Source organism: Ambystoma mexicanum, chromosome 1q (genome assembly GCF_040938575.1).
Source record: "Ambystoma mexicanum isolate Mex_15411 chromosome 1q, UKY_AmexF1_1, whole genome shotgun sequence".
NCBI classification, from domain to species: Eukaryota; Metazoa; Chordata; class Amphibia; order Caudata; family Ambystomatidae; genus Ambystoma; species Ambystoma mexicanum.
In genome coordinates this window covers 1296452311-1296480005 of record NC_090922.1, presented here as the reverse complement: position 1 = coordinate 1296480005, position 27695 = coordinate 1296452311, and the positions used below count along the sequence as shown (strand labels likewise).

Sequence of the window (27695 nt, the reverse complement as noted above, 5' to 3'; positions counted from 1 at the left end):
GCGACTGAATTTCCACCGTGATAATTCTGCCGTTTCCGCCAATTTTTGTCCGGTGAGTGGGAGGATTTTTCTGGGGTACATCCTTCACTCCAGGCCCGACCTCATCATATGGCATAGTGGCAAACTTGGATTTACCGCTTAATGCCATACTTGTAATGAGGCCCATATTGTTTTAATATTATAAACTTAATTTCATGATTGTACTCTGTACCGTCAAAAGTGTGCACTAATGCTCTTCAGTTATTTGACTGTGCCAGATAAATGAATTGCAAAGAATCATAACATTCTCACAAAGTCACAAAGAAAACTGTGAAGCACAAACCTGGGACTATTCTGCCATAAAGCCTGCTCAATAAGGTCCTGACGGATGCTATTTGTTGAAGGTCCTGTCTCCTTAAGAACCATAGGATCAAGGCCCTGAATTCATCGGATATAATACAAACAGAACAACGCAATAGGTGTTATTATGGGGTCATTTGGGTTTACAATTGTGACCACTTGGTGTTTCATTGTATTAGGATGATCCTTCACCTGAATCTGTGCATTCACTGTAGCAGGGATACTGGCTTTTTTGTGCACCACCCTTTCTAAAGCAACCGGCAAGGAGAAGACATGGTCATGCATCCATTGGCCGTTAAAACTGGTGACAGGGACATCATTTAGGAGTTAAGGATTGCAACCAAATTCTCTATGCTCCTCTACAAATGAGTTGCATTCCTTGTACTTGTTGTGTATCATTTGGAAGTGATATATTATTGCTATACTTATTGTAGACTATATTGGAACCAATGTCTAGCATTTCAACAAGGTCAAAAGCCTTGTGATGTCACCTCTTGTGAAGTCATTGGTGTGAAAATGTCATGTGATGGCACTTCATAGGATATCATCAGTGGGTTAATGGGTGTGGGGTATGACTTCTACTACCCCATGATGTTGGTGAAATGGGGCCACAGATTTACGTTCTCTGACAAATCTGCCCAAAAACTTGGTCAGCTAGACAACATCTTTTAAAATACTAAAAAGAGGTACAGCAGACATTTTCAGAAAGCATTAATAGTGTAAAAGGAAGGGGCTACAGAGAAGGTCATATATGGTCGCAACATTCTCAGATGCACCACAAACATTGAAGCAAATGACATTATATCCTGAGCATGTTCTGTTATGTAGCTTGGCCCAGGCTGTTTTGAATTCCTGATCTGCAGACAAGGATTTTGGCATGCATATACCTCCATAACAATCTGAATGCAGGGTGTGTAAAACCATGCTCTTGCTAAACCAATAGGGGGCATAGGAGAGACATAACCCTGGACAGCAAGGTATTGCGTAGCAAAAAATAAACACTGGCTAGAGGATGAACATTCCACCCACCACATGCTGCAAATCCTGTGACGATTACGGAACAGAGTCAATTGTACCCCTACATCCCAAAATCAGTACCTGTGGTGTATGCTCAAGTCTTGTTGAAGGGTAGGCATGACGTGCACCTAGTCTAGCATGGACCCCTGCTAAACACCAATTTGCTGTCATTACCGCCACTGGTAGGGCTTTTTTTAGCCAGTAGGGTGCCTGGCTTACCTCCAGCATGGAGCCGGAGGTGACCCAAGTGTCCCACTGGCACTCCTGTAGTCAGGCGGTCCGGTAAAGTGCTGGTATCCTCGGATACCAGCACCTTTTTATCGGACCGCCTGACTCAGAATAAGCCCGAAAGATATTTACCATTTGAAGTTGCAATAGTATATAGCTGAATGTGATAGACGTTTTGTTAGAATTTGGAATAGAGGCAAAGAAAAACGAATTAAGCTTTTCAGGTATAGTAGAACAAGCCTTGGATAACTTTTTTGCCAGAAGATGGAGAACAAGTTGAAATAAAGTAGTCATTTACATGGTTGCGATTTGTTTAGAATTTGCTCGATGCATAAACTCTTCATTATTAACGCATGGAAGGCCTTAATGACCTCCTCTGAGTCAATCAGAATGCTCAGGGTTCTGTCAATAACTTTTGTTCTTGACTGCATTGTAAAAGTTCTGATTTCGGAAGCAGACAGGGGAACAGCAACGTCCACTTTAATATACCAAAGTGAAACTAAAACATGTGAGGCTGCTTTCAATTTCGAAGAAAGAAACTATTTTCGCCCACATTTCATTCCATGTTAAACCTATTTCATAAAGACAAACTCGTTATTTAAATACTACAATATCAAACCACATTTAATTTGCCTTCACACCTTGTCCATGTACTTTATTCACAATGAATGTTTACTTTACTACGTAAACTGTAAAACCTACATTGCTATCAACACTATGTGCTGATAGCTTTATAGGCCCTGGCAGGTGTAGTTACCTTTCTACCACTCATTACCCTTAGCTTCCTCACGGGCCATAACTTTAGGACGTTTATTATCCTGCGATAATGCTACCTCCCAAGGTCGATGAGGCTTTAGTAAGTAAAGTGGTCATGATATCAGCTCATAATGCACTAGGTAATCTCATGCACAAATGGGAAACCGAGCTTGACATGGACAAGGAAGTGCGAAAGGAGAATGCAGAGCTCCACCACAGCTGTGACCATTGCCTTTTCAGAGGGCAAGCAGTAGATGGTGCTGGCTCTTACCTGGCCCATATCCAAGTATGTCTTGAGACACGGACAAACATTTAAAATATTTTCCAGATCTGATTTGGCATTTGTGAGATGTTTCCTTTCTGGTAGTCCAGCGCCTCCCATTTTTGCACGTTCTAGGTCCCGGATGTAGATCTTAATATAAATCTAAAATCAAAGACAGGTTTTGGGATTTTTATCACCAACAACTACATATTTTCTTACGTACAGTGCTAGTAAAATAAAATCAAATGCTTTAGAAAATGATGTTCTCTGAATATTCAACAATGTATGGTTCAAGCCATGATTCGTGAAACTTCCATGCCAAGGGGTAATAACTCAAAATGTCCTTCCTTGTCGATGCATTCAAAATAAATGATCTCTACACCAGACCAAGTTCAAACTGTACTCCAACTCCCATGCCTCCCTTCTCAACATGCCCCTTCTGCTTCCAAAAATCCCACAAAGTAGTCGGCCAACAAACTCCAGCACCTGTAACTTACGGTACACCATAGACAACCCAATTTAACATTCTGTAGGAAGCACATTACAGATATAGAACACTTGGTTACTTCACTGGGGGTTCAGCACTATACACTTACTATAACATAAACACCACATGAATTCAGATTGTCCACTATGCATTCACTGAAAATATTGACCATTTTGTGTATGCCTGCAAGAAATACCAGATTGGCACTGTGTGGAGAAGCAGTGGAAGGTGAGAGTAGTGGCAGTGAGTTGTGACCACGTTGTAAAATGGGCATAATGGAAAATGTTTGGGTCCTTGCACATATTTTATTTATGTGGTTTACAAATTAATCACTGCTAACCGGTAAATGGCTCTTCAAACCTCATCCAAAACCTTTAAGCTATAACGAATCTATTGTCACATAGTTTAATACTGTACCCCTGTAACGCACATAGCTCTTGAAAGGAACATCTCCACTATGAATCCTGCATACTGTACTGCTTCATATGCAGAGCTGTCTGGAGGCGGTGGGAGGGTTGATGAGCGATAATTGGCTTAGGTTAAATGGGGACAAGACAGAGATCTTGGTGGTGGGCCCACTTTCTGTTGCCTCTCCCTGGACTCCTGATTTCTGGCCTGTCTCTCTTGGTTCTTTCCCATACCCCATCCCGGTGGTGAAGGATTTTGGCGTTAAATTATCAGACCCACTTTCATTGGAATCTCAGGCTGCAGCTGTCTAGCAGTCTGGACATTTCAGATTAAAGATTGTGTTCAAAATCTTATTTTTTTTTTATTCCTGTTCAGTTTCATGCCCCTATGGTGGCCTCCCTTAAGCTGTGTGGACTACTGAAACCGCTCTTTTTAGCTCAGTCCCAGTACTTTCTTCAACGGTTTTAAATCTTACAAAATACTGCAGCACGAGCTGTGATTTGTGTTCTGTTTGCTTCCCACATCTCCCCATTCTTTGCCAACTCCACTGGCTCCCGATTGGTACACGGGTTCAGTTTAAATCCCTGTGTCTTGTACACAGGGCCTTTTATACTTTGGAGGGTGGAGTAATTACAGCTGAAATTCCGGCCGTATGTGCCATGTCTCTTCGATCCCAGGAGAAGGCAGTAATTCAGGTTCCAAGTATTCAACTCTTCTGTGTTTGTGGCCGCACCTTCTCTGTGGCAACTGCCAAACTGTGGAATTCACTACCTCGGTGGCTGCGGATCACAGAGAACCACCTGTCACTTTGGCAAGCGTTAAAAACGTTCCTCTTAGACAGGGGTTGCTGCTGGTTACTGTTGTGCTGGACTTAGCGCCAAGATGCCTATTGGTGAACGTGCGCTCAATAAGGGAGTAGTTTCTTACCTGTAACTCCATTTCTCCAGCATTGGTATCTTTCATGGATTCACATGCTTAGAATATTCCCCGTCGTCAGACTGGGAACCCTCGGTACACATATATATAGTCATTTCCAATAGGAAAAACTTCTGCCCTATCCCCGTCTGCGTCCTCTACGGGGCCGCCCACGTACGCCCCGTTGGACGTGATGGTATATAAGCCCCGCCCCCGCGGGTCCCTTCAGATTTCGACCCCTCCAAGATAACGGGGGGAAAACTTGCTTACATACCAATCTTCCACATTGCAGTCCGGGGAGGCCGGAGGGCGCATGTGAATCCATGAAAGATACCAATGCTGGAGAAATGGAGTTACAGGTAAGAAACTACTCCCTTCTCCAGCATTGGATCTTTCATGGATTCACATGCTTAGAATAGATTGTAAAGCAGTAACATCAAGAAGGAGGTGAGAGTGCAATGTAACTTACATTCGTAGAGACACCCCCAAACACTACCGTTTACACCATGTATGTAAGCAACAACTTATTACACTGATACGAAACGGATTTCCGCCATACAATGCTATGTCATATGACTCAGTATGCACCCCTTGCGCACATATCTACCCAACCACTTATGTTTAGGTCAATAAACTATGCACATTCATGTATAAACTCTGAAAAACCAGCTGAGGCCAAATAATAATAGGCAGCATTCTTCTTGAAACTTTGGCTTACCTCATTGAAAAAGGTGGCGAAGCACTGCCCTTCCCATTTGTACCTCATCCGCGTGCTGCTTTTCCAGGCAGTAGTGGCGCGTAAACGTGTGCGGAACAGACCATGCCGCCGCCTGGCAGATGTCCGTCAGCGGAATTCCTGCCCATAGAGCCATGGAGGAAGATGTCGATCTCGTGGAATGGGCTCTGGGACGATGTAGTAGAGGTCTCCCGGCCTTGGAATGACACAGGGTAATCGCCGAGGAGACCCAGCGAGCCAGACCTTGTTTGGAGATAGCCTTACCCCTAGCCGAGGGGCCGTAGGCGACGAATAGCTGTCTGGTGGCTCTGATATCTTGCGTTTTTTGCAGGTAAAATTTTAGCGCCCTTTTGACGTCCAGAGTGTGAAGAGCCTTCTCCGCCGTCGACGAAGGAGATGCAAAGAAAGTAGGGAGTACCAGGGTCGAGTGCTTATGATAGACCGACGGTACTTTTGGGATGAATGAAGGGTTAGTTGATAAAATAACTTTGTCCTTAAAGAACCTCAGATATGGAGGGTCTATGACCAGTGCCTGTAGTTCCGACATTCTTCTAGCCGAAGTGATGGCAACTAGGAACGCGAGTTTCCAAGATAGAAATTGTAGAGATGAAGAGGACATTGGCTCAAAGGGAGGCTTCATTAAGGCAGCTAGAACCGTGTTCAGACTCCACGACGGTGGGAACCGTTTTTCCGGAGGGAAGGTTCTAAACAGACCCTTCATGAAATGCTTCACTAGCCTGTCACTGAATAGTGGAGGGGACTGTCTTCTTCTGGTAAATCTCGAAACAGCCGCCAGGTGTACTTTGATTGACGATGATGACAGTCCGCTCTCCGCAAGATGAAGAAGATACGGGAGGATTTGCTCCGGAGTTACTTCCAAAGGTTGTATATTTTGTTGTGTTTGACACCATATACAGAACCTTTTCCATTTGCTTACATATGATTTGTTAGTGGACGGGGCTCTGGCCGCCTGCAGAATCCTTCGGCAATCAGTCGAGACTTTTAGGTTCCCGAACTCCGAGAAGTCAGGAGCCATGCAGTTAAGTTCAGGCTGTCCGGATTGTGGTGCCACACGGTCCCCTCGTCCCTGGACAGGAGGTTCGGTACTTTCCTGAATGGTATCGGCTGATCCAGCGACAGATGAAGGAGGTCTGAGAACCATGGTTGCCTCGGCCAGCGCGGGGCCACTAGGATGACCCGGCAATTGTACCTGTGGATCCCCTGGATCGTCCTCCGTATGAGGGGAAATGGAGGGAAGGCGTAGAGGAACTTGCCTGTCCACGGAAACGAGAACGCTTCCCCCAGGGAGCCTGTTTGGGGCCATCTGCTCGCGAACTGAGCACATTTTCGGTTTCTTTCCGTGGCGAAGAGATCGATCGACGGGGTCCCCCATCTTTCGAAGATTTCCCCGAGTTGAGTGGAGTCCAGCTCCCACTCGTGTATTTGTGACATAGTCCTGCTCAGGGAATCCGCCTGTAAGTTCTTCGCTCCCGGTAGGTGGTATGCCACTAGGGAGATGTGGTGTTTTAAAGCCCAATGCCAGATCTTTTGAGCTTCCTTCGAGAGGGTCCTGGATCTGGTGCCACCCTGTTTTATCAGGTAGAACATAGCTGTCGTATTGTCCGTGAGCACTCTTACTTTTGACCCCTTGATGTGTGGGAGGAAAGATTTCAGGGCCCATCTCACCGCCCTTAGCTCCAGGACGTTGATATGTAGGCGAGATTCGGTCGACGACCACCTGCCTTGGGTTTGGTGACGTGACATGTGTGCTCCCCAGCCCGACAGAGAGGCGTCTGTAATGATGGTGTTCTGAAATTCCGGCTCCTGCAGGGGGACCCCTCTGTCCAGGTTGCGCGCCACTTTCCACCATCGGATGGCTTTGATAACTCGTTCGTCGTCGACTATTATCTTGTCCGACCAGCGGCCTGTGGCCTGCTTCCATCTGTCTGATAGGAACTCCTGTAGAGGTCTCATGAACAACCGGCAGTTCGCGACTAGGTGGATGCACGATGCCATGGAGCCGAGGAGAGCCGCATATTTTCTTACTGACAACCTTCTCTGTAAACGAAGTTGGTTTGTCAGGTGTTTGATCTTCAACAACCTTTCCAGGGATGGTTTCACTAGTCCCGTGTGGGTGTCGAATTGAGCACCTAGGAACTTCAAGCTCTTCGAGGGCTTTAGTGAAGACTTTTCGTAGTTCACTGCAAATCCCAGACGCTGTAGCAGTCGCAAGGTGGTCAATAGGCTGTCGTTGGTCGACGCTGGGGAGGATCCCCTCACGAGCCAGTCGTCGAGGTACGGGTAAACGTGATGCCCTTCCTTCCGCAGCCAGGCTGCTACGGGTGCTAGGCACTTTGTAAAGGTTCTTGGGGAGGACTTCAGGCCGAAAGGGAGCACAGTAAATTGGTAGTGTGTTTGGCCGACTAGGAACCTCAGGAACCTCCTGTGGTGAGTGCGCACCGGAATGTGAAAATACGCATCTTGGAGGTCCAGAGACGCCAGGAAATCGTTCTTTTGGACCGATCTGATTACCTCCTGTAGAGTAAGCATCTTGAACTTTTGACTCAGCAGGGTTTTGTTGAGGTCCCGTAGGTCGAGGATGGGGCGCCACTTCCCGTTTGGTTTCTTTACTACGAAGCAGCGTGAGTAAACCCCTAAGCCTCTCTGTGAAGCAGGGACTAACTCGATGGCGCCTTTTTTTAGCATGAGCGCAACCTCTCGACGCAAGACGCTTAGGTGTGGTTGAGACAGGCGTATCGGTGGACGTCTTGGAGGTCTGGATTTGAATCTTAGGGAATGTCCCAGTCTCACCGTGTCCAGAACCCACCGATCTGTCGTAATTGACTCCCATTCCTCGACGCAACTTGACACTCTCCCTCCTAGAACGTCATTGTTGATCTTTTTGTTTTCCCGTCGACGACGAGTAAGTGGGACGTCTCTTAGAGGCCTGGAAATTTCTGCGTCGGGTCGAGGACTGTGAGGCGCGTCTATAGCCTTGGGACGGATATGAAGACCTCCCGAATGCTCTATCCCTGGATCCCGCAAATCGTGCGTTTCCCGTAGCTCCTCTAAAGGGGCGAAAGGAACGAAAGGGCTTACCACTTTGGAGAGAGCCCAGCGAGCGCGCCGTCTCAGAGTCCTCCTTCATTCCTTTCAAGGCCTCATCCACCTTTTCGCCAAACAGGTGGTCACCTTCGAAAGGCATGTCGACGACCTTATATTGCACCTCGGGTCTAAAGTTGGTGCACTTGAGCCAGGCCTGGCGTCGTAGAACCACTCCGTTGTTAATTTGTTTGAACCCCGAGTTTGCCAGGTCCACCGCTATATTGATAGCATGGTTCGAGGCTTCTTCTCCTTCACGAACCAGGGACATAGCTGATTTTCTGTGTTCTTCTGGGAGGTGGTCCAAAATGGGTGCCAGTCTGTGCCACATCTCCCTGTCATACCTGGCCATGATTGCCAGGGAGTTCGCTGCTTTCACTGTTGACGCTCTCACTGACAGGATCTTCTTACCGAAAGCGTCTTGGCGTCTAGCTTCGGAGTCCGGCGGGGTAGAGCACTTATGCTGGGCCTTTGCCTTTCTCGTCGCCGCCGCCGATACCACCGAGTCAGGCGTGGGTTGCGCAGAGAGGCATTTTGGCGTCGAATCTGGAACTTTAAATTTTTTCTCTACGCGGCCTTTGACCGCAGGTTCCGAGAATGGATGCCGCATGGTTTGGACGCCCTCTTTCCATACGTGGTCCAGTATCGGTATCGAAAAAACGGAACGCCTATTCTTGCCCATGTGGTCAAAGAGGAAGCAGTCCTTCTTTTCTTCTTGTTGGGTCAAACCGAACTCCTTGCAGGCCTTTTCCATCATGGAATGGAAGGCCCCTATGTCATCCGGTGGAGATGGGTGAATGGGACTTTTCGGAGAATCCACCTCCACATCCGAAACCCATGACGGGTCTCTCGACGGCGAGAGGGAGATATCAGAAGCTGACCCCTGTTCAGAGAGGGAGTCCGAGAGCTCACCTTCTTCCTGGACTGTTGGAGCAGTTGGGCCCACGACCGATCTAGTCGGGCGGTGTGAAGGTCCGGGCTCGTCGACGAGGGGAGTCGTCGGAACAGGTGGGAGCCTTTCGTCCAGGGACTTCAAGAGCGAGTGTAAGGAGGAAAGTACCTCCATGGAGAGAGTAGCCTGGGCGTTTGGAGGCTGGGTGAAAACTTGAGAGCAGGTTGCACCAGAAGGAAATCTGGGCCGTAGCCCCAGGTCTTCCGGGCTCACTATTCTGAAGCCGTCGTCTTCTTTGGAGGCGATCGAAACTGCCTGTTCTTGTAGCAGTGTGTCGGGTAGCCCCATGTCGAACGCTTCTGGCCTCCAGGCCTGGAACTCCGTCGACGAGGGAATCGTCGTCGACGATGAGCCCGTTTGAAAGGCGGGGGACTGTGACGGAGTGGGCACTTGGATCGTCGCCGTCGTCGACGGAGGGCCTGCAGGTGGCTTAGGCGGTCCCGCCTTCGCGGAGCTCTCCCTGCGTTTATCCGCCTCTCTACTCGTAGCTGATCTTTTCTGATCGCTCGAGGAGGATTTTGGCCTGTCCTTATCTTTCTTCGACGAAGAAGAAGAGGAAGATGATTTCTTCGTCGATTCTTTCGATGAGGCCTTAGAGGAATGACTTCGAGGCACGTCCTTCTCCGAAGGTCGTGATTTTTTGGCCGGAGGTTCCGACGGATGTGAGCGTCGGGAGGCTTCTGATGTTTTCGCTGAGGCGATACTGCGCACCGATCCTACCTCCGACTGAGGGTACGCTCCAGCGCCGTCGTTCAGCCACGAGACCAGTCGCCGATTCCAGTCCTTCAGGGTTTTTTGGGAAAACCCCTTGCAGATATCACATTGGTCCGCCGAGTGGTGGGGGTGAAGGCAGTAGATGCAGTCAAGATGGCCATCCCCTTCATAAACCTTCTTTAGACCGCACGTGGCACACGGGCGGAAAAGAGGCTTACCCGACATTATTGCCAGACCAACTAACAAAACTCGTAGGAGTTAGAAGCGGACCAAACAGACAAACTCGCAGGAGTTAGAAACAATCGATAAGTATTTGAAGAAAATACACGAGGAGATCCCACTATCTTTGGAGACGGTTGAAATCTGAAGGGACCCGCGGGGGCGGGCTTATATACCATCACGTCCAACGGGGCGTACGTGGGCGGCCCCGTAGAGGACGCAGACGGGGATAGGGCAGAAGTTTTTCCTATTGGAAATGACTATATATATGTGTACCGAGGGTTCCCAGTCTGACGACGGGGAATATTCTAAGCATGTGAATCCATGAAAGATCCAATGCTGGAGAAATAATGTTAACATGACATAACATATGGAGTAAGTTACTTACCAGTAACTCCTGTTGAGCAGCATTGCTATCTTTCATAGATTCACGTACTGTTTGAATGGTCCCTGTTGTCAGGCTGGTACTCCCCTGTAGCATTAAAGCGGTTTACATTTAAATGTTAAAAATGAAGTCACTTCAGTGCTCTATCAGAGTGATTTTGGGAAATATTGCCACACGGCGAATAGACTGGTCGCCCTTAGCTCCACCCCTGGAGACCATCTCCAGATTTCGGCAAGCGAACGTGAAGGTGGCAATATGAGCCAAGAGGAGCCATACGTGGGTTAGGCGAGAGGGTCACATGTGAATCTATGAAAGATACCAATGCTGGATAACAAGAGTTAAAGTAACTTATTTGTTTTCCAGCCTTGGATCTTTCATAGATTCACATGCTGTTTGAATAGACTACAAAGCAGTACACACAATACCACAATGGTGGAAATAAAGCTCAACTCAAAGAAAAACACACACCTCAGAAAACACTCACTTCATGCAGCACTGCCTGGCCAATCCTGGAGTCCTCTGTGGAATCCCTATCGACAATAAACCCTTGTGAAGGTATGCACGTATCTCCAAGTAGCGGCCATGCAAATATCCACCAGAGAGAAACGCTGTTGTATCAGCGACAGCTCTCGTAGAGTGAGCTCTACACCTGCCAGGGAGAGGCCTACTAGCCAGCCGATGACAATACGATATGCATGCGGATGTCATGATCTCTGCTTCCAAAAGGTCAGGGTTTTCCCAACTCCCTTGCAAGCAGATCCATAACCCAGGTTCCGAGTGCCAACCAGTCCCAATTGGGACCTTTTGGACCCAGTCCTGGCGCCAGTGGCACCAGGCTCATAAATATGCCCAGTCCCAGTGCTGGAAGCGCCGGGCTCATAATGCTTGGGTGGACTTACCTGCAGCAGACCATGCTGCTTACTTGCCTGCCAGTTGAGTCTCTGATCCTGTTCTGTTTGGAACTACTTTTCCTGTTGGGTGGGGCAGGAGCCACTCCCTAGATTCAGAACACTGGAACTCTTCTGGAAAGCAGGAACTCTTTTCTTAGGCGTGGCTGTGGAAGGAGACACCTAAGCACTACAGGAGGCTATTTAAACCACACCCGATGGATGAATCTTGCTTTGCGTTATTCTGCATCCTCAGCAGCAGAACGCTCATCGTGTCTTCTGCATCTGATCCTGGGCCTAAGGAAAAAGGCTTACCATTCTGAATCCAGTCTTCAGCAACACCTATAAAGACAAGAAAGAACAGGTTAGCATTACGGTCTTCAGTGACAGCTCTTCACTTACCTGGTCCATCGGCTGTCACCAACGCCTCGCGCTGCATTCCGGCATCTGAAAGACAAAGGCTTACCTACTCTTCGTGCGCTCCGGAGGTCTTCACACTGCATTCCGGCATCTGAAAGACAAAAGCTTACCAACTCTTCGCACGCTCCCGAGGCCTTCGGCGCTGCATCCCGCATCTGAAAGACAAAACAAGGTGCGTTTAAAGACATTGGGGAACTTTAATACTCACGTGCCATTACTCCTTTCCACATCTAACCCAGTGGGTATTCCGCCACCCTGCAGCCGCCCCGAACTTGTACCTGCAAAATAAAAAGACAGTTAGAGCGCATCGTGAAGCTGGCAACAAGCGCTTACTTACGTGCTTCCAGGCGCTTCTATTCATCACACGGGCTCCATCTTCAACTCACTTCAGCCCGCCATCCGCCATCGCCGGAACCCTGCAAAACAAGAGACATCATTACAAAAGACTTTAAAGACATTAGAATTACTCGAAACTTACCGTTCGTGCAGTAAACGACGGACAGCAGTCCTCTGAAGTCAAGAGGCCTGCTCCCCTTATCCAGTGAAGAAACTGGTTACAGCACCCTGCCTCGAGGCAGATGGAGAGCACGGCGTTCACTTACCTAAGGTGAGAGCGTTAACCTTTGGGGTTCTACAGGAGAAGAGAAAGGGAAGAAGAGAGAGACATTCAATAACCTGGTTCATTAATCCCACATTTTCTATCTGCAGACATCTTACCCTTCGAGCCAGACCTACAGTGCACAGAGGTCCAGCCCAAAGAGCCAGCCGTGTGTTACACATCACCTTTGAAGATACGGTATACGCCCAGTCAAGACCGGCGCCTCTACGGGAATCAGGTGAGCGTTACAGCAGACAGCCACCTTGAAATGGGGATCTTGAAACGAGCATTGGCCATTTATCTATTGAGCATTTATTAGGCGCCTATACAACAAAATCGTGTTTCCAGGCGCCACAAGGCAAAATGGGTAAGGAACACATTATAATGGCAAAAGACAGTAAATATACAATCATGGTCCTACTAGGCGTTGTGCCATTCGGCATTGAAAAGAAGTGCAGGAGATAGGGGTGGGGGGGACAAGGTATGAGCAAGTGCTGCTGAGAGGGAAGATCTGAGAGGTCCCAGGGGCGGTGGCCACTGGCTAAATGCTAGGGCGGAGGAATACCAAGGGTGGGATGCACAGCCACTGGGTAGGTGGCCCGCTAGGGCAGTGCTGGGAAGAGAGGGGCCTGATACCCTGTGAGATTCATGAAGGTCCAGTCCACCAGTCTCAGCAGAAGAGGGGAAGCAAGGAAGGGAAAGAGGCAGAGAAAAGCAGAGTTTGAGAAGTTTCCAGAAGTTAAGAGGTCTGGTTCAAGTCTCAGAGGGGCAGGGAGGCTATTCGAAAGAGAGGCCCCAGTCGAAGAGAGAGACCTGCCCACTACTTTCTGCTTGGAGAAGTGTTTAATGCACAGAGAGTTGGAGTTAGAGGAGCTGAGGGCGCTGGCAGGGAAGTATTTAGGGAGAGAGTTGGAGAAAGCCTCAGAAAGCCTTGTGGATGATGCAGTGCCAGAAGGACCAAAAATCACAAACAGCTGTGAAGACTTGCGGAAACTCTTAGTGTGAGAGACATCGAATTTCAGGACTCGAATCACGTATAAGGAGTGCAAGGAGTGTTACTCTGGAGAGGTAGGAGAACCAAAAAAGACAGGCAACAGCAACATTAAGGTGGAATGAAGACGGAATCTTGGACATGAACGTCGGGTTCGTTCGGAGAACCACATTAGATTTATGAAACATCTAACAGTGAGGTTTACACGAAAGAGCTGGGAGCTCCCTACACGTCTTGTGCAGGTGATGACAACCAATAGAAAAGTTTTACAGGAAAACATTTCAGAGTGGATAGGTTTGAAAGGGGGCTCCATAAGCTTGGAGAGAACCACATTCAATTTCCATGCTGGAGCAGGCGTTTGGATAGGAGGGAAGGAGGACAGAACAGTCACTTGAGGAATTCCTTATTGAGCCTATAAAGCCATAGAGAAGGCGTCCCAGGGGAACGAGTAAATATGGAGATGACAGCAAGGTGTACCTTGTTGGAGAAATGAGCCAGACCGGCTTTTGCCAAAGCCAGAAGGTAAGGCAAGACGTCTTGTATGTAGAAGGGGTTGCGTCCCTGGCCAGCACACCAAATGGAAAAACATTTACATTTGCTCTTGCTACAGCCTATGTTCCAATGGCGTCAGCTTCTGTTTACAGAACACCGGAACATGTGCTGCCTTGTTTGCAAATGTAAAACATGGTGGTCATTTTGTTGGTGAACAGCCGAATCACTGAGCCCTGAAGCTGCAGATGAAAGGACATGTGTGCCCAGAACACTGCACGCAATTCCAGGACATTGATGTGAAGCTCCTTTTCTTCCTGTGACCAGAGACCTCTGGCATGAAGTGTCATGTGTGTACTCCCCAGCCCTCAAAGGGACGAGTGTGTTGTGACTGTGACCTGATGGTCCAGTAGACGAAAGGGCGCCCTCTGAGTGAGATTGGAGTGAAGCATCCACCAGCGTAGAGCATCTGAGAAGGGACATGTCAGAAGAATGTTGTCCTCCCAAGAGCCAGAGATTTGCTTCCAGGGGGCATCGAGACATTTCTGGAGAGGTCTCATCCGAAGCCTGCAATGCTAGATCAGGCGATTGCAGGACAACATCATCCCTAACATGGTTTTCATGTTGCAGACCGACAGTCATTTTCCACGAAAGCAGAAGGGCCTTTGCAAGGATGGACTTCACTATGTCTTCTGATGAGGTAGCGATGCAAGACAGCGTGTCCAGATGAAACCCAAAGAACAGAACAGAGCGCACTGAGAAGCAGGACTTCGCATAATTGACTGAGAATCCTAGCAATGGCAAATAAAGTATTGTGTGTGCTGGAGAGACTCGGCTCTGATCAAGCAGTCATTGATGATTAAACATGGATCCCCTGAAGACGGAGTTGAGCTGAAGTTGGGGAGAGGCATTTGGTAAATACCCATGGCGTGTAATTTACGACGAAGGGCAAAGCCTTGAACAGGCATTGTCGCCCTGCAACGGTGAACCTCAGCAACCACTTGTGGCATAGATGTATTGGGATCTAGAAATATGTGTATTTCAGGTCCAGCCATGACAGGAAGTCTCCTGCCTGCAGTTGGCTCAGGATGCGATGTGGCATGACCATTGGACTGGTTTGAGACCGAAGGAATTTTTTGAGGAGGCGCAGGCCGATTATGGGTCTCCACCCATCAGATTTCTTCTTGACGAGAAAGTACTTCGCGTATATACCGTAGCCTTGCTGATGGACCAGAAGACGTTCGACCGTCAAGGAGGGACTGGATCTCATGTAGAAATAACTGCAGGGTGGTGAAGGAGCGCCACTGCTCGATGAAATTAGAGAGTGTCCCTCCCACTGAGGTGTGAAAGTGGAGAGGCGGGTCTGAGACTTTTCAGGTCTGCTTGGAATATTGGCCCCTGCTGTGAGAAACCTCGGCTGCATTGAGTTCCTTGGTAAGCCTGGGACTTCCCCTTGTAACTGTCCGAGGCAGCGTAGGTATTAGACTGGTTCGACTGAGACTGATAGGAGAGTTTGTAGTTGCATGGCATCTGGGGGGAAAAAAGGTGCATTAACGAAGCAAAAGGACTAATGCTGTTGCTGGATCATACTCGGAGAGCTAGCTGTATCAGCATCAGCCTTGAGGGCCTGAAGTGTCTCATCAACCTTTTTACCAAAAAGGTTCTCTCCTTTGAAAGGTATGTCCACTATCTAAGACTGCAGTTAGTGGCCTGCAGCCATCTCTGACAGCATAGGACTGCCACATTGCCCATCCTCCTAAAGCCAGGTCCTCAATATCGACAGTTCCAGATATATCGTGGTCCAACGCGGCCACACCCTCACGGAGGAGTGCAAAATCTTCTTCCTTTTTATTGCTAGGCAGAAAGTCCAAAATATGTTCCTCTTGCACCATAACTCCCTGTCATAACAGGACACGATAGCCATGGAATTAGTTGCCTTGATGGCGGCTGCAGAAATTGAGATTATACACTTCCCAAATTGATCAGTTGCCTTCCCAACTTGTCCAGCGTGACTGTGCATGGAGAAAATGAATTAGCTGAGTCTGGGCTTGGCTGCGTATGCAGACACTTAGGGGTGGAATCAGGCATCTTATACTTCTTTTGAAATCTGTCCTTCTTGGGAGGGACAGTGAAAGAGTTCTTCATGGTCAAGAGACACACCACCTTGAGAGGTGTTATCCTCAGACTCAGTATCCGTCAGATTGTCAGGATCTGAAAGAGCTAGTGTTGGGACGCCTGAGAGTCATCTAGTTGGAGGTGGAGAACAGGTAATGGGCCTACAGGAAGATTACGACGAGGAGGAAGAGACAGAGTAGGCAGTCCATGTTGTAATTCGTTCACAGGGCTCCAATTTACTGGTAGCCTGCTTTGGAGAAGGCCCTGATGGTGCAGGAGGAGCACGTGTGGGTGGCTTGACAGATGGAGAGAGAGCCGGAAGTAATGGCAGAACCTCCACATACTCGTCATCGGAAATCCAAGCCCAAATTCACGGGTAACTCTTGGTACGACTCAGACCTCGTCACCCTTAAACGCAAGTGTAGGGTGGCTGAGAGGAAGTGGAGGGCAACAAGTACACCCCTCTGACAAACTGGCCTGCCACCTTCTACAAAGGCAGTACAGACTCTCTGTCCTTGCTAAGAAGAGAGCAGACATCCAAACCTGCGTCTCTGCGGCATCTTACAACTCGGCCAAACTCTTTAAAATCTGTAAGGAGATGGCCAATCTTGCTGCAGTTTATACTTCTCCTGTTCCCTCCCAGGCCCTCTGCACGGCCTTTGCTTCACATTTCATCACTAAAACTCAGAATATCCTGACCACCCTCTCCTTCTCTCAATCCTCCAACTCCATTCCTGGCCCTCATGTGGCCGCCTCTCCTCCTCCCTTCTCTTCCTTTCCTTTGTTCACCCTTGACAACGTTTCTAGACAAGTTCGATCTATGAAAGTCTCATCAAAACTGGTTCTTCTGTGTTCATCCAAAACCATCAAGGACCATATCGACACCCTTGCTCCAGCCTTGGCCAATTTCTACAATCACTCTTTTGCCACTGCGACCTTCCTCTCCCCCCCCTAAGCACTCCATCTGCAGCCCCTTCTTAAGAAACCCTCCACAGATCCCTCCTGTCAAGCTAATTATAGCCCGATCTCCATTACTCCTTTCCTGGGCAAACTCTTGGAAAAGCTGGCCATCTCCCAGCTTAACCTTCACACTGAGTTTGATGGTTGTCTCCATGACCATCAGTCTGGCCTCAGAGTGGCCAGAAACATAGAAACTGCACTCCTGAAAATCTGTGAAGACCTGCTCTCAAACCTCAATTCTAACCTTCCTTATGTCCTCATTCTCCTCGATCTTTCTTCTGTTTTCGATACCCAGGTTATCACGGATCCGGTTGAGCAGGATGGCGTAGTTGACCGTGTCGATCAGTGAGATCAGGCCGTGGCCTGGCTGACCTTTCTCACTGATCGACGCTCCCAGGTCCAACTGGGGTCCTTCCTCTCTTCTATCTCTCTACCTGTGGTGTTCCCAGGGGTCTAATATTTCTCCCTGTTGTTCAACCAATACCTGGCACCTCTTGCCCATCGCATAGCTGCACTCTGCTCCAACTTTCAGTGTTATGCGGATAACACTCAGCTCTCCTTCAGGTTCCCTTCAGCCACCTCTACTCCTTCTCTCATTCTTGAATGTCTTTCTGCTATTCAGGAATGGTGTGCCAGCAATGCTCTCTGTCTTAATGCCAGTAAGACTGAGATCCTCCTCATCGGAACACCAGCTCCCTCCTTTCCTCTCACTCTCTGGCCGGCCACCCTGGGGCACTCTTCCTACTCCTACATGTGAGGCTAAGAACGTCAGGGTCATCTTCGACTCCACTCTCTCCTTCTCTCCTCACATATCTGATGTCTCTAAGAAGTCAAACTACCAGCTGCACCTCCTCAGAGGTATTCTTCCTTTCCACACTTTCTCCCAGAAGCTCACTGGCTCCAGAGCTCTGGTCCTTTCTAGGCTGGACTATTGCAACAACTTCTTTCTAAATCTTCCTGCCTCTACTGTCCGTCCTCTACAACTCATCCAGAACAGGACTGTAAGACTTGTCCTTGGCCTCAAGCACAGCGATTGTATCTCTCAGCTCTAAAATCTCTACACTGGCTCCCAGTGGCAGCAAGGATCAAGTTCAAGACCCTTTGCATTGTCCACAAGGCTTTCTGGGGCCTGGGCCTGCACTACCTCCAACTCCCTCTTCCTGAATATCTGCCTTCTCGAGCTCTCCTCTCCTCCACCTCCAACTCTCTGAGGGTCAGTCGCTTTTCCAAGCCCAGAGTTGGGTGCAGATCTCTTTGACTGGCTAGGGCCTCCCTCTGGAACAGCCTCCCTGCCACTCTGAAACTTGAGCAGAACCATCTACGGTTCCAGAAGCAACTCAAGACCTTTTGCTTTGCTTCTGCCTTCTCTCTTCCTCTCCCTTGCTGATCACCTGCCTGACCCAGGTACTGGTCACCTGGCCACCCTCTGAACTTGGGCCAGGTCCCTGCCTGTCCAGCTGCAGCCTGCACTGCCTCTTGGGTCCCCTGCACATGTGGCCTGTATCTGCAACCCTATAGTCCCCTCTCGTGCACTTATTGTCACTCGTTGGCTGCACTTCCGAGTACCTGCACTTTTCCACCCTTTGGCTGCACTCTTGTTTCATTTGTCCTGCACTTCTCCATCCACCCCCCACCCTTGGCACTTCTCCCTTCCTCTTCTCTGCTCTTGCATGATCTGAATGACACAATCAGACACGTTATAAATGCCATATCATATCATATCAAATAACACCCTGAGGACCTTCAAAATCTGTATCAATCACACGTTCTAGTATGTCCTCAGGGGGGTCCATAGTAGGACCCGGAAAATCAGGAGGTAGATATAGAGCCAATGTAAAGAGTGGGTGTGTACAAATAGGTTACGGTAGGACTGAGAGCAAAGTTGCTGAGCATGAGAAATCACTCTTGGAGTCGCAGATGAGGAGGCATGTACCTTGGTCATGGACGAGCTGGTTGCAGTGGTGACAGTCGTATATAGAGGCTATTCTACCATCAATGCTGTCGTTGATGAATGCGTCAACAAGGTTGTCATCATTGTGGCATTTGACTAGGTCGGCTGTGGACAGACCCCTATCTCACCTTTAAAGTCCCCCCCCCCAACTAAAGCCCTCAGCGCCCTCCCCTGCCTCCTCCACATCCACCCTCACTAGACACTCTGCCTCCATCAAGGATATAACTGCCCATCTCCTCCCCTGGTAGGAGAAGAGTAGTGCTGTTGGGTAGCCCTATCTGTAAGCCACCACTTTGTACCTTAGCCATTCAGTTAACGGCCTTAGTGCCCTCCTCATCGTCAAGCTGTACGAGTTCAAGTCCTGATATAAAGTGAGCAATATATTGCGAAAGGTGACTGACGGGGCAGTCCTCGCTGCAGTCATTATTCCCTCTTTCATGGTGAAAAAGTGTATCCATGACAGAACATCAGAAGCTTATCTTGCGATGCAGGAATGTGAGATCTTGTGCGATGTGTGCTGCCCGTTCCATATTAGCTGATGCTGGCAGATCCAAGATGGGCCGAAAGAGATTTAACAAAGGGAGGGAGTTCCTCATCTTGCAAAAGGTATTCCACGAATTTGAATATTTTTCCTTTGGGTACGATTCTCAGTGTCCTCTTGTTTATCTTCCAACACCTCACAGCGAGCTTCCAGAGCTTCAATCTTGCTGGACCACTCCACCACATGAGACTGCTTGCACACCATATCTTCAACCTCAGAGATTCTTGTTTACTTGTCAGACACCCTTTTATCCAGTGCTAGTATTTTGTTGGATAATTCTTCAGTGCTTTTGTGGATTTCTTTACTTATTGTGGCCAGTAGCTCCTGCAAGTCTGCCTTGGTGGTCACCTGAGCGGGCAATCCATGGAGAGAGTCAGTCGCATGAAACTGTACCACAACCACCTCACTTTGTTTGAGCTTATCCTGGAGCATTGCAGAGATATCACCCTGCTTGGCTGACTTGACAGGTCTAGCCATTTGTTAGGCTTGTTATGTTAGGCTTACTTATAAAGTGTACTATCACCAAAGGTACCTTGGTGAAAAAGCAAGCAGGACCAACCAACAAGACTGAAAACAAAAACCGGAAAAAAGCTAGAACAGAAGAGTTTTTAGAGCATGTCTAAACTCTAAGTCATTCAATGATTCATCTTAAAAGATACAGAATTGAGTTCCGTAGTTTCACAGCTACAATAGAAAAGGCTCGGCCACCAGTTCTCATTACTCTAAAATGAGGAACCTGAACCAAACATTTATCTTCAGACCTCAGACACCGACCAGGACCATAATGCAGAAAATTAGATTGTAAATACTCAGCACCTTTCCTATAGAAAGCTTGATACACAGTACAGAGCGATTTAAATGCAACCCATTTCTCAACAGTAAGCCAAAGGGGTTGACAAAGGATTGGAGAAATATGGGACCCAAAAGGAGTGTCAGTAGCAACCCTGGTGGCCAGATTTTGCGAAAGCTCTAAACAACGCATCAGGTATTTGGGCTGAACAAGATATAGTGAGTTGCAGCTGTCAATTCTACTCAATACCAATGCTGCAACCACTGGAGCATGTAATGAATCTGGGGTGAAAGGAATAATTGTCCTCAAAGTTCAAAGATGAAAATAACCAGATTGGCAGACAGTAGTGATTTGAGCCTCCAAGCGCTCTTTATCCCAAGGTCTTTAACCATAAAGACAGGGACAGGAAGAGGACCCAGTGAAGGGTGCCAAAAAGCAGAAGACTAGAGAAATGCAGACCAAGAGAAACAAACCACAAGGATTTCCGTCTTGTCCCCGTTCAACTTCAGCCAATTGTCTCCCATCCACCACCCAACGGCCTCCATACAGCCCCTAAACTAAGACGGATCCTTCTGATTAAACTGGATAATAATCTGAGTGCCATCAGTTGTTTGCTGACCAGCACAGTACAACTCTGCAAGTGGGTGCCGTGTCGCCTGCCAGGGTCAGACCTGCCGGGTGGGACGGCACCCGATCGCAGAGTTCTCTCGGGTGCTCCGGCACCGTTGTTAACAGTGCTGGTGCTCCCGTGTCCCCATTCCCATGGAGTCCTATGGGACTAACAAAATTACTGGCACCTGACTTCCCGGCCACCAGACTTGGAATAGCCCAGTGGCACCGTAAAGTCAGGTGCCGGTAATTAATTACGAGTTCCATTGGCTAGCTGCCTGTTTTACCGGCATGGTTACCGCTGGACCCGTAATGAGGCCCAAAGTTTCACAAAGATGCAGGGGGGGGGACAACCCTGGCAACACAGAATTAGAGGACAATTAGTGCAGTAGTGAAAACATCTCTTTAGATTTATTTACAACATTTCCTACCTGCATTTTATAATAACAAAGCTTAGTCTCGCAAATAGCACTAAAATAGTGCTTGAAAATGTCCTTGAATTGGGGAAGTACTGAGATTGCCACTTGCGTTCAGCCCTCCTGCATTCAAAATGCAGATCTTTCAGAGTTGTGTTAAACCACAGCTCCGATGGCCGTTGCTGACTCCTTGTCATACAGAGTGGCGTCAGACAGTCATCCGTGTCCTGAGATAACCTGAGCTAGCAAGAAAGGTTTGTAGTCTCAATCGAACCACAATGATCAACAATAGAAGAAACAATCCTGGCCCATTCCACCAGATGCCATTTAAGTTTAGATACAGGAGGTGGAAAAGGCATAACAAAATCCACCTCAGATTTGATACAAAACGTTATGGCGTATGGTCCGACCAAGTGATCAGTAATGCAGGAAAGACTTTTACCAACGATTGAGAGGCCAAGGTTAGGTCCAATGTATTACCTAAATGGCGTGTGGCACTGTGAACCAAGTGTACACAATTAAAATCCTACATTGCATTAATAAAACAGATACAGGAATCGGAGGAGAGATTAGAATTAAATTGAAATTTCCAACCATGGTGAAACCGATCTGGAGGTCAGCAGCGAATTCAAGAAATTAATCGCACAAACCAAAATCAACACCAGGAGGACGATATACTATTAAAATATAAATTACATAAGATGCAGAAACCACAAAAAGGATCAATAATGCTTCTATTTTTATAAAGTGAGTTAATGGAAGAGCCAGCAGAGTAAACTGAGAATTGAAGATCAGTGCTACCCCATCCTCAGGATGTGGCGATTCCGATCTAGTCGATGAATACTATATTGGGAAGGAAGAGCTTGCTTAAGCTTGTTGCCAGATGCCTCTCTAAGCCAAATCTCTGTTACACAAACAATGTCAGGATCATGCTGGGTAAGAAAATCATGGCATGACATCCCGTGAGCACCCAGTGAGCGTGCATTTATAAGAAGGCATTTAAAAACATAATTTACAAGCTTTCAAACAGGAAGGCTAAAAGATTCAGTGTAAACCAAACTGTGAGGAAAGACAGTGTTATTTGGGGCAAGCTGAAGCAGCGAATCGCGAGTCAACAAGACCCCAGCTGAGAAAGTGTCTACCTCAACCGGGTGTTCCAGCCATAGCCCAGATGAGCCCAGACAGGCTGGACTTTGGCGCACACAAGGCAGGCCCGCTGCACTTGTCTGCTGTGCCTCCGAATTCCAGACGGCATATGAAGGCACATAATTTTGCAGAAGCCAATCCTTGTGTCCCTGCCAGATGACAAGGTAAGACAAACTGAGAGGTGTATGCAGGTCTGAAATAAAAAATAAAAACGCCAGGTGGGAACGAGACTCGGGGCGTTTTGGAAGGCCAGGCATACTCCTACCGTTCACAACGGCATACAAAAACCAAGACCAAAATAAAACACAACATATAATTTAAAAATAATTATTAAATCAAATTTAAATTTAAACAAAGTAAACAATAAAACGCTGTCCAGTCACTCGCTGCAGCCCGGATTCAACCCTGGCTGTAAAAGGAACAAATAAATGAAAATGAATAAAAGCACACACCATGTGAACACAGCACCAGAGGAAGAGACCACTGTGCCTGTTAGCCATTGCACCCCACTAGTGGCAATAGGTCAGCAGAGCTTAATAGAGCCCGCCCAATGCAGTCAAGACACTATTCGTTCCTGTTTGAAAGTTCCACGTGCACGCTGAGGGGTAATCTCTGCTGCCTCCACCCAGTGGCAGTCCAAGCATGGTGCAAAGTATCTCCAGGAGGATCTTCACCTCTCACGGGTCTTTGCGCCCTTCTATAGAATCAAGCCCCTGCCCGGTCTGTTGTCCTGCGAGCCACTCCTGATTACTCTGGATTGGTAATACACTGTCCACACTTGCTTTCTCGAGGTGACCACCAACTTCAACTCATAAACTCACTGAGCCATGTGTTGCCCCAATATGGCCTTAACACATGCTCCCAGACACAGAAGTTAACATTTGCACACAGCGTTGTATCTTCCAGCCGTCATCGCCGCCCATCTTCAGGTGTGCTACCCTCCTTCCTCAGGTGTAGCTTCTCTGCAGTCTCAACAAGTACTGGAGAGGATGCCCCTGCATCACTCCTGTTATCTCTCCAGCCTGGAATCCACTGTCAGCCACTCTGCTTAGAGCCCGCTTGGCTTCATTAGCTGGATACTGTCACAGTGTCTACCTTTTTGGCGCCCAGGAGTCGCTGGTCCCTCTCCTCTTCCTCCGCCACCCTGCTCCAGCTGTCACTGCAGTACAAGGCTTTCCTGCTCCCTCTGTGGGCCCGTTCCGGTCTCCTAGGCTTTCAGATCGCTGGCGAGGAAGTAACCAATCTTAAATGCTCTCTCCACACATTGCAGCGGCTCCAGCTCTGTTCCATTTTAAGTTGCGTGGAACGCATTAGCAGCCGCCATCTTGGAAGCCCTGGGCAGATCTTCCTTGAGCATTCGTTCTCTGGTGTTTAGGAGCTCCCGCAGCCTCAAAACCCAGTGCGATCAGCTACCAGAAACGAGCAGAGGAAGACATTTGCACTGATGGGAGTTCCTAGCCACACCCCTGGTAGGTCCCTTTTGAATTCTCTTTCTGCAGGAAGACTCATTGTGAGAACTTGACGCTCAAGGGGCCTGCACTGCCTGAGGGAAGCATGACTTCAGACAGAGGCGGAATCAGAGGCTCCAACACCTTCATCCAACAAAGCCACTAACCTTTTACTGATGGTCCGTGGGCATTGTGGTAGAGAATGATTGCAGTCATTGACCTTGTGGCCCAGGAAGAGACATAAAGACAGTCTTCATGAAGATCTTCAATATACACATTCTTCAGATGACCGGTAGAACAGGCCTTGAAAAGGCTCTTTTTCTGAAGTCAATCACAGTGCGAGGCCTCAATGACAGAAGCTGAAGCAGCCGCCCAAAAGCTATGAGAAGCTGCACCATAACCACCGACCAGTGGAGGGAAAGACAAAACTTCTCAAAATTCAGAAATGTAATTGAAAAAAAACAAAAAAATAGCAATAAAAAAATAGCAATAAAATTGTCAAAAGATGAAAAGATTTTTTGAGCAATGAACATGAGGTAAAAATCTGAAGATGATCTCCAGGGGAACGCCAGGGGAGGAGATAAGGGAGACATGTCTATTAGCTATGGGGCAAAATGCCCTAAAATTACACTGTTAGAGCACTAGTGACATCAGTTTTAAAATGTAAATGCTTTAATGTTCCAGAGGATTCTCTGCCTGACGTCGGAGAATAGTCGAGCAGCATGTGAATCTATGAAAGATCCAATGGTGGAGAATAAGGGCACATAGAGGAACTGACTCTGATGGAGTAGAGGATAAGGTAGTAATCACTGGATCACATGCAAATACAAATTCACAAAATGGCCTCCTGTAAGAAGCGTATCTTCTATTAGTCCGCCACTTTTCACCTTTAGATAATGTACCAGGATTGTAAGAGATTGTAATAAGGCAGACATATGAATAATGTGCCCAATTAGATGTGTCTAGCAAAATAGTGTACTTTTGTGACATATAAAATGAATTCAGAAACCATGAAACTGGAAGGCAGACATATTTGAGGCTGGTAAGATATAGAAACACAGATGGCTACTGAGTCAACAGAGACTTGCACAGCGAATCCTAGATTATGCTTCAGGAGTCCATAATACATGTAGCACCAGTGCAGGAAAAGGATAAAATAAATGTTTCCCTAGTTTTGCTTATTGTGCAACAGGGGTAAACCGGTGTTGCTCCAACATTAGGCTGAACTAAAAATGGGAAAAGTGACACTGCAGGTGAAGCCGGGCAAAAGAGAGTAGGAAATCCAGAACAGCGTGGATAGAACAAACCAATGTGTCCAGATATTTGCTCCTGCAAAAAAAGAAAAGAAAATGTATGCCACCTGCAGGCATAAATAGAATTGGTGGCATCCAGCATATAGTCTGAAACATCACACTATTTATACCCCAGCCTCCCAGCAGCCAAGCCTAAAGACTGAAGGTGCAGATTTTTTGGCAAAGGACCCACATCACCAACTGGGAAAGTAAGTGCACCCTTGCCGGGCGATGCAAAGGAGAACAGATGCATACACGAGAGTGTTGTTTCACTTGATATCCTGCGTCCTACAGAGCCATCTGTTGGAGAAATACTCTGGAGTATAACAACTCACACTTCCTGTTGACAATGGTTGAGAAGAGGGCCAGGTGAGGGTATCCCAAAGGGCAAATATCTAGTTCAGAACTTCCTCACAAAGTTCATATTTTTGAGAGGTCAATGTCTATCTGATCAAAGCATACACAATCATATTCACCATACCGGTCAACAGGCAGCTGGCAAACAGATCCTTCTCCAGAACAACAAATTAATTGCTTCACTGCTGAGAGGCAATGTGGATCATTATATGTTTGCCGGTAATTCCAGCGGAATAGTGGCAAACTGATCTACCGTTTCTGCCACCTGTTATCCTGGAATTTCCAGGATATTACAGGTGGCAAAAAGGGGGATAAATACCCATTCAATAGAGTTTCAAAGTCTCCATGGAAGGGATTGCCAGTATTACCAGTGCCGACAATACCAGCAGTTTTTTGCCAGTACGGTCCGGTAAAAGTGCAGGTCACAGAATTACCAGCACTTTTCCACAAAACACATAATGAGGCGAAAAACCCAAACTCCCATCCATATTGAGGTAATGAATGGCCACTGTGTTTCCAGCCAGGATCAGGACACGCTTGCCCCCTACAGAAGGAAGGGATGCTACTAATGCCAGCATGACAGACACAGTTCCAGTATATTGATGTGTTCCTATGCCTTCTTCTTTCACGTCACCTTCATGTAAAGACCTCTCCTGTCAAGACTGGACCTTCTTCGAAGATGCCTTGAAAGCAGGGGAATTGGAGGGAATGTGCTTCCCACCCTTGTGGGGGGAGCATGTTCAATGTTGTGGTATGCTCTCGGACAGCCTTCCATGCATCAACTGGCATTGACTATAATCTTCCTTATTGTGTTGCTTCCTCTGACAGCAAAGACAGACCATCATGTGGTGGGTGCTGGACATCTGCCTCGAGTATTTCCTACAGAATCTGAAGCACACCTGGGATTTAGCATGACAGTTATTTTGGAAAATATCTATTGTCATTCGTGATCAGCAAACCGAGCGTGTGAAAAAAGGAACTGAGGTCTAGGGGCACCAAAGGCTTCGTATATGCTGTAATAAGACCTTTCCAGTAGGATAAAAGCCAAATGTGAGACGTCCTCCCTTGGCTATCATCAGGTAACACTAAAGAAGAGTTTCTGCTGTTATGTTAAGATTGGATCTCCACATACAGAGGTGTTTGTCTCGAGCTGGTTCTACACATGCAATCCACCGATGGTGCAGGGCCCAATTTGAACAATCGCAACTATATGAAATAATTGATGTTTTTGGATGGCTATTAAGTAAGATATGTGTGGGTGTCATTTATACAAAACGTGGGAACAAGTGTGTCAGCTGTTTCTCCCCAAACTAAGAGGCCCTTCTGGTAATTACTGTGCCATTTGTGTTTCATGACTGAGATTTTCCAATGGGTAGTGTGTGTAATCAGTACAAAATGCTGTGAAACACTATAAGGTTGGCATTGTCATTAAACAAGCTGCATGCGGGCAGGCCCTCATGTGAGTAGATAGGTTAACAGATTGGTTAATAAGGCCTGTACAGACAGCGCACAAAGATCGGGAGTTGTGGATTCATGGCTTATGGGCTTATCTAGTGAATGGAAAATTGGGGATTGAAGCGTGTAGATTGACAAGTAATTTGCCCTTCTGTAGCCCCAGTGTATATACACATCAGAGCACCCCCTGTACAATATGAAGAGGGAATTGTGTATATTACAGTGGAATATTGCTGCCCTTGCAAAGAAAATCAGATGGGATAATCACATAATTTGTTTGCAAGAGATTTAGATGACTTGTGCTGAACTTTGTATATATTCAGAAATGTATGATATATCAGCTGTGGATGGAACGAGAGGTAGCCCTGTGGAGGTCTCCTGGTCTGGGTAGATTCATCCCTCAATTAGAAAATTGAGGCCCATGACATGGAGTCTTGTGCTCTCCAAGAATTATGCCTGGATATGGGGATTGGCCACAACATACTTGTTTCAAATAAAGACCTAAAATTCGTTTTTGAAAATTGATTTGCAATTTGCTAATTAAAATTATTTGCTGCTCAAGAGCAGGTGAGTGGCCCCATCTTTGCCTAATTCCCCTCTTCTCGTTCTATCCTTCTTTCTCCATTCTTCACTTTACCCCTCATCTTGCCCCCCGATGTTCTCCCAATCCTGGATCCCTTTCTTTCTTTCCGCTCTCCGTTTTCCTGTTT

General features: G+C 47.5%; 1 protein-coding gene across 1 annotated transcript in view; it reads right to left on the bottom strand.

Moving 5' to 3' along the window:
* The window catches only part of TTC22 (tetratricopeptide repeat domain 22), a 304817-nt gene that overhangs the window by 5061 nt on the left and 272061 nt on the right, over positions 1-27695 (bottom strand). The window contains exon 6 of the mRNA XM_069642120.1: positions 2612-2764. Within this exon, the coding sequence (XP_069498221.1) occupies positions 2612-2764 (153 nt within the window). The remainder of the gene's footprint in view (positions 1-2611; positions 2765-27695) is intronic.